Genomic DNA, 11665 nt, shown 5'->3' on the forward strand with positions numbered 1-11665 from the left:
AATATGCACGAAGTTGTAAAACGTAAAATATAAAATATAAAGAAAATAATGTTCAGAAAAATATGCACGTATACAAATAATTCACTAAAATAATTTATAGTGGTTAGGCCATTGAAATTACTCTGATAGATGTTGGACCACTAACAAACATGTGTTTGCTTTAAAAGTGCATCAATAAATTCCATTTATGTTCACAAAACAAATATAAAATACTAAATCCATTATTCTTCAAGATTATTTTCACAACAGTTTTTCAAACATTGTTGACAAACCATCAAAATAATTGAACCCAAAAAAAGAAAATAGAGCCAACGGAAAGTCTTGGAGAAAATAATTCATGTTTAAACTATTGTGTGCGATGATGCAGGAACAATGGTAGAGAATATAGCACTTTTCAAATGATAGAAGGTCTACCTTGAAGCTTCCGACAAAAAAGAAACAAGATTCTATTTAAACTCCTTTTAGCCACGCAAAATAATAGAAATTTTCGCACTTTTTAACCTAGGATAAAGAAAAATCATAGAGTACATGAAATGAAATGGGTCTAAAAATATGACTACAAGTTTAGGATCAATATACATCAACGTACGAATGATGTTACTTTTTCATTTGGAATAGATCTTGCATGAAGGGTACACAGGAAATTAGTGAGAGATGACTGGAGCAGTACTTTTAAAGAACCATAAATAAATGTTCCATAAAAATTATTATTCACCCATTGGAAACATAAATAAATATATGTAACCAAAGTAAGTTAAATTTAGTCCATACAAAAAAGAAAAAAGAATGGCCTGCATGCAAGTTCGAAGAAGAAAAGTCATAGAAGATGGAAGGTACTTAAATGTTTGACTTGTGATTAGCTACAACGTTGTTGTCGTGTGTTGTTACCATAAAGGATTTTTACCATAAAAAAACATGATTAATCCACTCTAGCAATCAAATCAAAACAGCTCCATAACTAAAATTATACATAGTGTTGCTGACCATGCTCTCTGATCATGCATCCACCATGGGCAATTAGACGATGACACGTGTCATCCAACCCTCTGATGTGTTAACCGACGTGGCACTGCGCGGGGTTAATCCGGAAATATGAAGCTGTGGTGAGGGCAAAAGTAGAATAATGGAAAAACAGGAAGCGGCAGAGAAGGGCACACAAATTTATAATTACGTAAAATGATTTATCCAAAAACAGAAAAACGCCAAAAGCGTTTAATTACAAGTGCTGCTGGTATAGGAGAAAGAAAGAGAAAATGGCAGAGAAGGTAAATAAGGGAAGAATAAGGGGTGGTTGTGTTGAAGCGATGGCACAATAAAACTCCCCAACTCACACATCACTCACATGTCTCTACTACTACTAGTACTTACTCTACTTCTTAATTCTACTAACCCCTGTTTTGTTTTGCTTCTTTCCTCTGCCCCCAAAATTTTCTTATTCATTTCATTTCTCCTCGTAGTTCCCTTCCTCTGGAAACAGGGGAAGAGACGCAAACACGAGGTGTGAGCTCGCAGAGGCTTCAATGAGAGCCACGGAGAAGAAATCTGGGATAATGGGAGGGGGTTCTGAGGGTAGCGCCGACGTTTTGCCGTGGCTGAAATCGATGCCGGTAGCACCGGAGTACCGGCCGACTGCGGCAGAGTTCCAAGATCCAATCGGCTACATATTCAAGATCGAGAAGGAAGCGTCCAAGTACGGCATCTGCAAAATCATCCCTCCCTTCCCTCCTTCTCCAAAGAAAACCGCCATAGCCAACCTCAACCGCTCACTTGCCGTTTCAGGTTCCACATTCACCACCCGCCAGCAGCAGATCGGCTTCTGCCCCCGCCGGCCCCGCCCTGTGCAGCGCCCCGTCTGGCAGAGCGGTGACCACTATACCTTCACGGAGTTCGAGTTCAAAGCCAAGTCCTTCGAGAAAGCGTACCTCAAACGCCACACCAGAAAAGGCCCGAGCCCAGGCCCAGGTCTGACCCCACTTGAGACCGAAACGCTCTTCTGGAAGGCCACGCTGGACAAACCCTTCTCCGTAGAATACGCGAACGACATGCCGGGTTCCGCGTTCTCCCCCAAATGCCGGCACACAGGGGATCCCACCTCCCTTGCGGACACTCCTTGGAACATGCGAGTTGTTTCCCGGGCCACGGGCTCACTCTTGCGCTTCATGAAGGAGGAGATTCCCGGCGTTACTTCTCCCATGGTCTATGTTGCCATGCTCTTCAGCTGGTTTGCGTGGCATGTCGAGGACCACGACTTGCATAGCCTGAACTACCTCCACATGGGTGCCGGCAAGACCTGGTACGGCATCCCTCGAGATGCTGCTGTCGCGTTTGAGGAGGTTGTTAGGGTTCACGGCTACGGTGGAGAAATTAATCCTCTCGGTGAGTAGATGGTGTGTTTGGTTTGTGTATCCCTGCGGTTGTCTTTGTTTTTTTTTTTCTTTCGGACATTGCTGAATTTACTGCTGAGTTCATGCATTTGCTTTGAATTTCTGAAATGTTGACTTTGTAAATGGGAAGTTAGTTGATTGCTAGTGATAGTCTGTTCCGTGCGTGTTTACATTCTCTGCTGCTTCTCCAGTGTGAAGTTTGCCTGAGGTTCGGTATTTAGTTGGGAGCTAGATGAACTGCTCTGAACTTTACAGAGGATAACAGAGCAAATTTATTTAACAGTATCTTTTATGTGGATTTTGACCTGGTTTCCGTTAGGATAAGCTGCTGAAATAAACAGTTAACCTTTTCCAAGGCTATGTTCAGATAACTTGTGCAAATCACTTAACTTCAGCCAAAGCTCTGTTCGGATAGCTCGGGAGAAAACACGTAACTTTTTCGAAGTTTAAAATTAGCTTGCGTGAGTTAAATTAGCTTTTGAAGAAATTAAATAAGTGAGGTATACATTAATTTATACATACATATATTCAGGAGAAGCTTGCTCATTTTATCCTGTTGCTTTCTTCTCCCGAAAGTGCTGATTGTGAAGTTTATCCCAAACTGGGATTAAAATTGCAGTAGTGTGTTTAATGGGCCCAAACACTGGACTAGGGGAGTGTGTAAAAGCGTGTTGTTTGGATCCCATTCTGGAGGGAAAAAGTTGTTTGGTGGATCATTTAGTCCTCGTTCTGTTGCAGAATGTCCTGCTTTTTGATGTTCCCAGGGAGATATTCTTGATCATGGGAACTTTTAACATAAGCGCTTGTAATCTCTTTTACCTAGTAAATTGCCATATAGTTTGTTTCGTTATTTTTCTGCATGAGGTGCATTTTTGCGTATAAATTGAAGGATGTGTGCTTGTATTGTGTCCGGCTCTCACAATCATTAGCTTTAGTTCAAAGCATTACTATTGAAAACAAGATTTGCTACTGAAACCTTAGGAGTTTATGATTTAAGTTATAGTCCTCTGCTTTCATCCCTAGCCAGTTTAAAGTGGGTGGAATTCTGACTGTAACAGTGAAAGATAACCAAATTAAGGATTACATAGTTGGTTTTAGGATGCCTATTCATTGCTTTAGGAGGCTCTGAAAGCATCTGGTGATTGAACAACATTTTAATACAAGGATCTCATTTGGATTTAAAAATCTACCCAATTTGAGTAGGCACAACTATCTCTTTCTTTTCACTTACTCTGCCGACATGTCTCCTTGACACAAGCGTTGTCTTTGTAGATTTCTTCTTTTGTATGGGGAATCTTTGCTGTTTTCTATTTTATCATCTTCACTCCTTTCACTTTTGATATATCGTGTTTTGCTTTTCAATTTATGAGGAATGAAAATATTGATTGGTCTCATATGGGATAAATGAGGAATAACTGTGGTTTCTACATGTAAAGAGAATGATACTTGATTTTTGTGTTTATATATCCATATATTACAAACTTAGACGCTTCTGTTTCCTTTCTACAGTTACATTTGCTATTCTTGGTGAAAAAACCACGGTGATGTCGCCTGAAGTATTTCTTAGTGCAGGTGTTCCATGCTGCAGGTACTTATGCATACTACATATTTTGGGATGATCTTATTTGGTATATCCTCAGATTAATCACGAAAACTAATTACTTGTAATTCCAGTTTTGCTGTGCCCTGTAGGTGATACTATTTACTCTAAATTACTGCTTGAACTTTAAAGCTGTTGAAATTAAATTGCAATTTCAGATAGCACATTGCAGGAAATGTATGCCTTGTCAAAACACTTATTTTTTCTGTTTTTTTACTGCTATTTGGAATAATCTTTTTCTATTTCTCCACTTTTGTGTGGCTATTTAATTTTGAAATCATCAGGTGTATGAGTACCGAGTTCTTTTTTCATTTGGATCTTAGAAGCAGTTATGGATGGTTAGTTTTGAAGGTTTTGATAGAAAAATGGAAACTTCTTAGGTGTTACAGTATTTAGCTTATTAAGTTGTGCGGTGTGTATGGCTGGACTGAAATGCCCTCATCTTTTAGGGCTTCTCTTTTCTCTATATTTGATTTGACGTAGGATTGTTTTCATGCCTTCTCTCTGGTGCTCTTTAATGGTTTGTTTCAGGGGAGTACCCATTTCTGTTATGCATAGACAGGAAAGCCTGGCTGCATGCTTGGTTCCCATTTTTGCTTTTTCTACTTAAAGGAATATCATATCCTCTCCCTAGTAATCATGATTACAATTATTAGATGTTATTTTCATTTTTGGCGAGTGCACCTGTGACTTTAAATTTCAATTTTGTGGAATCAGGTTAGTACAAAATGCTGGGGAATTTGTTGTGACGTTTCCAAGAGCCTATCACACAGGGTTTAGTCATGGTAAGAGTGGCTATCACAGGCTCAAAGATTCTCTTTTTCTTTTCTTTTTTAGTAGGTGGTGGTGATAGATGTTATTCTTTCAGTAAATAGTAGAATATTTCTAATGATTTTAAGTGTATACTGTGTAGGTTTTAATTGTGGAGAGGCAGCGAACATTGCTACACCTGAGTGGTTGAGGGTTGCTAAAGATGCTGCCATTCGGAGGGCTTCACTAAATTATCCTCCCATGGTTTCACATTTCCAGTTACTTTATGACCTTGCCTTAGCTTTGTGTTCTAGGTTTGTCTTTTTCTATTTTAACTTCTTATAATTTGGTTACAAGAGCGTACTGCCAACACCTTACTAGAGTTATCTTTTGTTTTCTTTTTGTTAGTAGGTTTGATGCAATTATTAATAATACCTTATTGACTTAAGGGAGTTTGAAGATACACATGTATTCTCTCCAATTTTAAAATATGTGGATGAATCATTCTGGTTCAAGATATATATTTTCTTTTTTAGGTTTCCTTTATTCATAATTCATGTACTATGTGATCATCTCACCAAGACAATGATTCTGATGACCATGTTATCTGTTATAAATTATACTTCCTGTAAATATCCTTTGTTTTCTCCATACAGAATTCCTGCAAGCATCAGTGCTGAACCTCGTAGTTCTCGTCTTAAAGATAAGAAGAAGGGTGAAGGAGAAACTGTAATTAAAGAACTATTTGTCCAAGATGTGTTACAGAACAATGACCTGCTTCATATACTGGGGAAAGGATCTGCTGTAGTACTTCTACCTCGTAGCTCAGTTGACATTTCTGTTTGCGCAAAATTACGTGTTGGATCCCAGCAATCCATCAATGTAAGCAATTCTGAGGGAATGCATTCCTCAAAAGATTTTGTTTCTGATGATCTGGTATTCAACAGGAGTCATGGAATCAAGCAAGAAAAAACTTTCTATTCTGTGAAAGACAAGTTTAGTATGATATATGAAAGGAATAGGGTTTCCTCTTTTGATGTAAATGGTAGCTTAAGCACTTCAAGTTCTAAGCCACTTCAAAGGGACACTGAGGGAGAAACTAGTAAAGAAGATGGATTGTCAGATCAGAGACTGTTTTCATGTGTCACTTGTGGAATATTAAGCTTTTCCTGTGTTGCTATTGTACAGCCTAGAGATCCGGCAGCTAGATATCTCATGTCAGCTGATTGCAGCTTCTTTAATGATTGGGTTGTTGGTTCTGGAGTATCTAACAGTAAACTTACTACTGCCCCTGAAGAAGCAACTATTCCTGTGCCAAATATGTATACAGGCAGGTTTATATTTGTAGCATTTCATACTGTTTCATATTGTCATAAAATATAGTTTCTTTTTCTTTAAATATTATCAATAATGACGTCACATCCTAGGTATTTTCTGGACCTCTCTCTTAGGCTCATCGGGAAACATGTATAATGACCACACTATCATGATAATTTCCTGCAAAAGGGCAGACCCAAAAAATTTGTGCCTTTACGTTATAACTGTCTCTTCATTGTATGGACTGGGGCTATCTTCCTTTTTCCTATATAATGATCACACTATCATGTCTATTTTCTTAGGGCAGTCTGAGCTTAACATACTTGTTTATCTATCTTCTGTTCTAAGTTTCTCTTATGGTCCTATTGGTGTTTATTGGGGTCCAAAAGGTTGGTTTGGATTCTGTAGAAGGGTAGTATATTAGGTAAATGATTAAGTTGCTTTAGTTGTATCCATTGTGATGGTTGAAGAAACTGACTTGTCCTGCCACGAGTGCCATGAACTTGTCTTTAGTTACATAGTAATAGCGAACCTCCTTTTTTTAGCTTTTAGTTGGGGGATAATAGAAGAGCAGAAACATACTCTAGTTCCCTTCAAATCTTTTATGAGGTGCATTTGGAAGCACGTCTTAGGTATTTAAGGAGCTAAATCTTTTTATATCTTCTTTTTCCATATGTAATTTCATGGTTTCAATCTTCTTGGCTAGGAGTTAGGTAAAGCTTAAAAGTACTGATCCTTTGTTCTGTCATGCAGGATGGATGAAAAAAGATGTCCAAGATGGTATGCAAGATGTTTCTGTTCAATCTTCTCGGTATGCTTTAAGTATTGAAAGTGAAAAGGGCAATACAGCTCTTGCACTATTGGCTTCAGCGTATGGAAATTCTTCTGACTCTGAGGAAGATCAGATTTCAGTTGATGATCATGAAACAAATGTGCTGATCTCAGCTTCAGAAAGTTTACTTTCTCATACTCAAGATTCCCATGCTAGTCCCGTGTCTGCACTTGATAGCGGAGATAATATTACTTTGATGAGTGCCAGTTGTGAGGGTTTAATGCATCGCAGATTTGAGGGTAATTTAAGTCATCAATCTTTAGACCACTCTTTAAAGAAACAGGATTATAATATCACATCAGGGGTTACATTTGAAAATATGAAGACAGTGCCTACTTCCACCTCCAATTGTTCCCAAGATGCCAATGATGCTGAAAGGTCATTGTGTAAAATGTCTATGGTTCCCTTTGATAATAAAAATGCTTCCATGGTGTTACAGTCTGATGAAGATTCATCCAGAATGCATGTGTTCTGCCTGGAGCATGCTGCAGAAGCAGAGAAGCAACTTCGCCCAATAGGTGGAGCCCACATATTTCTCCTATGTCATCCAGGTTTGTGGGTTGATTGAGCAACTATTCATTTTATGCAGTATTCTTGTCTCATGCCCTAGTTCTAACAAATAATAATCAAGTTTTCTATTCACAGCTCTTGTTCTTTGAGAATAAAATGAACACTTAATGGGTAGACATATTAAACTGGTTAAGAAACAAGGGGACTGTGGCTATGAAAAATGAGAGTGTAGTCATGGAAGTTATTTCAGTTTATGTGCAATGCAAGGAAAGTTCATCCCCTAATGCAAAGGTCAAGTTCAGTAAGAGTTTGAACTAGATTCAATTTCAGTATGAAACTTTTTACACTTTCTGCAAAAAAGAAGATACGAAAACAGTGAAGTAGCCATTGCTTTTCACTTTTAGTGAAAGCTTTTGCTTATTTTCTTTGATAGGTGGCACCACATGTTACAAAGTGGTTTAGGTTTAATTCAATCCTACAAAATCGACTTGTAAGGTGAGGATTGTCTCTACTTATATACTATATTTTGATACTATCTCTAATCCATGTGGGATTTGGCTTTTTCCAATACACCCTCTCATACTATTGGACTTGGTATGTGTATAATATGGTGAGTGACCTTTATACCGGATTTAGGGTAGATTTTGATACCATCTTACACAAGTGGTTGAAACCTAACAAAACCGTACAAACTTGATTTGTAATGTATGGATTGCCTCCATTTATGTATATTGTATTTTGACACTATCTCTAATTGATATTGGACCTGAGATTTATCCAATACTACACAATTATTTGCTGGTGTATATGTATATATTTATACACACACACACATATACAAACATATACATACACACACACACACACACACACACACACACACACACACACATATATATATATATATATATATATATTTTCATTATAGTTGAATAAAATTAAATATTATAATATTAAAATCATGGATGAGTTTTTTTCTCTGTTGATTTTTAATTTTTGAAGTCATGAATTGGCTATATTTTTGTCATCGATGGGCTAGGGTTGTCCATTGATGATGAGTTATGCCAATATTCATTCAGAAGCAGAGATATCTAAAAGAGACATGTCTTTCTGATTTGAAGAAGTAATTTTCATATGGTTGTCATGGATCAATTATAGTTAGTGTCTGTTGCCGCATATTGAAAAATATTCTGTTACTGTTATTAGTTTTCTTCTTTGTAAATCACTCACTGTTTATTTTACACATTTCTACAGACTACCCCAAGATAGAGGCTGAAGCAAAACTGGTGGCAGAAGATTTGGGGATTGATTACACATGGAAGAGTATTGCATACAGGCATGCTTCCAAGGAGGATGAGGAGAGGATCCAGTCGGCTCTGGATAGCGAGGAAGCCATTCCTGGGAATGGTGACTGGGCTGTAAAACTAGGAATCAATCTCTTTTATAGTGCACATCTTAGTCGCTCTCCTCTTTATAGTAAGCAGATGCCTTACAATTCTGTTATATATTGTGCATTTGGTTGTAGCTCTCCAGCTAGCTCACCCGAAGAGCCAAAGGTCTATCAAAGAAGGGTCAACAGGCAGAAAAAGGTTGTTGCTGGGAAATGGTGTGGTAAAGTTTGGATGTCCAACCAGGTCCATCCCCTTTTAGCGAAAAGAGATTCTGAAGATGCTGAGGATGAGAAAATCTTACTTGGGTGGATATTACCTGAGGAGAGAATTGAGAGATCAGAAAGTACCCCTAAAGGTGAAACAACTAGCAGAAAGTCAGGCAAGAAAAGGAAATCGACAGCAGAGAATGGACGAACCAGGAAAGGAAGTTATGCTAAGAAAAATGTAGTTTCATATAATTCCACTGAAGATAAACCCAACTCACAGCCAAGAAGTGTTCATAGAAGTAAGAAAGCCAGGAATGTTGGGAGAGATCGTGCTGCTTTGAAAGGGGATACTTCTGCATATAATCATAGAAAACCTATAAGCAAACAAACAAACTTTACTGAAAGTGATGCGGTTTCTGATGATTCACTTGATGATGAAGATGATCACATGCAGCATGGGAGGAATTTTGACATTGACAATGATGTGGTTTCAGATGATACAGGGGACTGTGATTCTGATTGGCAGCAGAGGGAAGAACATAGCAGCAAGGACGATGAAGATATGGAGAGAGATGCAATTTCAGAGGATTCTGAAGGCAAGCATGACAAATTCATCAGTGAAGAAGATATGATTTCTGATGACCAAATGGAGAGTTGTTTTCAAAAGCGGCAAAGGAGAACTCCTAAAAGCAGGCAAGCTAAGTATCTGACTGGAAAAAGTATAATATCCGACGACCAGCTAGAGCTGAAAATGCAGAAGCAGCAACGGAGGAATCCTAAAAGCAGGCAAGCCAAATACCTCAACGAAGAGGATATTGCGTCAGATGACCAATTGGAGGGCCATTATCGTAGGTATCAAAGAAGGAATCCTAAAGGCAGGCAGGCCAAATGTGTAGCAGAGGAAGATGAAATGTCTGGTGACCAATTGGAGGATCATTGTCAGAAGCTGCAAACAAGTTTCTCTAGGAAAAAGCAAAACAAAGGCATTAATAGAGAAGATAAATATGTAATGTCTGATGACCAATTGGAGGATCATTTTCCAAAGCAGCAAAGAAGAATTCCGAAGAGCAGGCAAAACAAATACCTTGATAAAGAAGTTATGGATGACTCGGCTGAAAACAATTCTCGTCTGCTGCATAGAACTCCTAAAAGAAAGCAAGCTAAATGCATGGAAGAAGATGATTTGAATTCAGATGATGAAATGGAAGATGATCAGAAGCTGAGGAGAACTCTTAGAAGTAAACAATCTAAACCAAAAACACTTCAACAGATGAAACAAGCCAATTCCGTCCATGCAAAAAACCAGGCATCTCGGTCCATAAAACGGGGATCTCGGGTTCTTGTGAAATCAAAGACACCTCAGCAAATAAAACCGCGGAATAAGCAATCCACTAACTCCCGAGAGTTTAGTTTACTAATGGAAGACGAGGAAGAAGGTGGACCTAGCACCCGCCTTAGGAAGAGAGCCACAAAAGCTCAGGGGACTGAAGGAAAATTGAAAGAGAAGCAAACAAAAAGGAAGAAGGTGAAGAATGATTCAACAGGAAAGGTTTCAGTTGGTCATGTCAAAGGAAAGGAAGAGGAAGCAGATTATCAGTGTGATATTGATGGGTGCAGTATGAGCTTTGGGTCAAAACAGGAGCTGCTGCATCACAAGAAAAATATCTGCCCTGTAAAAGGGTGTGGGAAGAAGTTTTTCTCACACAAGTATCTGGTGCAACACCGAAGAGTTCATGAGGATGAGAGACCCTTGAAGTGCCCTTGGAAGGGATGCAAGATGACTTTCAAGTGGGCATGGGCTCGTACTGAGCACATTCGAGTCCACACTGGTGCACGCCCTTATGTGTGTGCAGAGCCAGGTTGTGGACAAACTTTCAGATTTGTGTCTGATTTCAGTCGTCATAAGCGAAAGACTGGCCATTCGGCGAAGAAGAGTCGTCAATAGAAAGTGGAATAGAAGCTTAATTGTTATTTAACATGACTATTTATGAATTTCTTAATCCATTGCTCAATTGACCCGGCTAGGACTAGGGTTTAGTGACAGTGTAGGATATCCCTGCAATTGCCATTTGTAGTAACTATTAATTCTGTTTGCTTTTTTGGGTCTTCAACCCATTTGTTCATTACAATTAAAGCAATTGCTTGGATCTAGAAACATGATGCTAATGTTCTTCCAACCTTCGTGATTAATTTATTGCAATTAGAAATGCAATTTCCCCAATCCTTCATCTCAATCTCCTGGTACTTCCTGCGGAAATTATGCACAAGAAATTAATATACTTTGAGGAGGTTGATAAAATGGAAAAAGAATTATTGTATGCTATCTAAACGTACAGTTACAAATGAAGTTATTTTGAATTTTGAAAGCATACAAAATAGCTTACTACTATGAAGAAAATAAAAATTATAGTTTAATGTTATTCTCAGTGATGGTGTGCTAAGTCTAATGATCATGTATGAGCACAACTTAAGTCAGTAGAAAACCGTGGGATATAAATTCTATACGATATGCAAATGAAAATTTGAGTAATTAAAAATTACAGCAAGTAATATAGTTATCATTCTATATAGAAATAGAAAATTAAAAAATTTAAATTACTGGATAAGGAAATTTTCAATTTTCAATTTTCAATGAATTTAGATACATTAAATTTGAATTCATTTTTATTTTACAT

The 11665-nt window shown here is 38.0% G+C and overlaps 1 protein-coding gene across 1 annotated transcript; it reads left to right on the forward strand.

Annotated features, from left to right (window-relative positions):
• Positions 1–1353: 1353 nt before the first annotated feature.
• LOC124833811 (lysine-specific demethylase REF6-like) lies at positions 1354–11211 on the forward strand. The gene is made up of 7 exons (XM_047308370.2): positions 1354–2376; positions 3894–3972; positions 4702–4769; positions 4898–5048; positions 5391–6064; positions 6805–7434; positions 8648–11211. Exons 1-7 carry the CDS (start codon positions 1521–1523, stop codon positions 10933–10935), a joined length of 4746 nt encoding a protein of 1581 aa, XP_047164326.1. The 5' UTR covers positions 1354–1520; the 3' UTR covers positions 10936–11211.
• The last annotated feature ends 454 nt before the right edge of the window (positions 11212–11665 follow it).

This window comes from Vigna umbellata, chromosome 2 (genome assembly GCF_029865625.1).
Source record: "Vigna umbellata cultivar VRB3 chromosome 2, Vumbellata_1.0, whole genome shotgun sequence".
NCBI classification, from domain to species: Eukaryota; Viridiplantae; Streptophyta; class Magnoliopsida; order Fabales; family Fabaceae; genus Vigna; species Vigna umbellata.

Bases quoted from the DNA above. Each gene is read 5' to 3' on its own strand.
- LOC124833811 (XM_047308370.2), top strand. From the start codon at position 1,521: ATGAGAGCCACGGAGAAGAAATCTGGGATAATGGGAGGGGGTTCTGAG. The intron at 5,049-5,390 runs GTTTGTCTTTTT...TTCTCCATACAG, and splicing joins GCCTTAGCTTTGTGTTCTAG to AATTCCTGCAAGCATCAGTG. The intron at 7,435-8,647 runs GTTTGTGGGTTG...ACATTTCTACAG, and splicing joins ATTTCTCCTATGTCATCCAG to ACTACCCCAAGATAGAGGCT.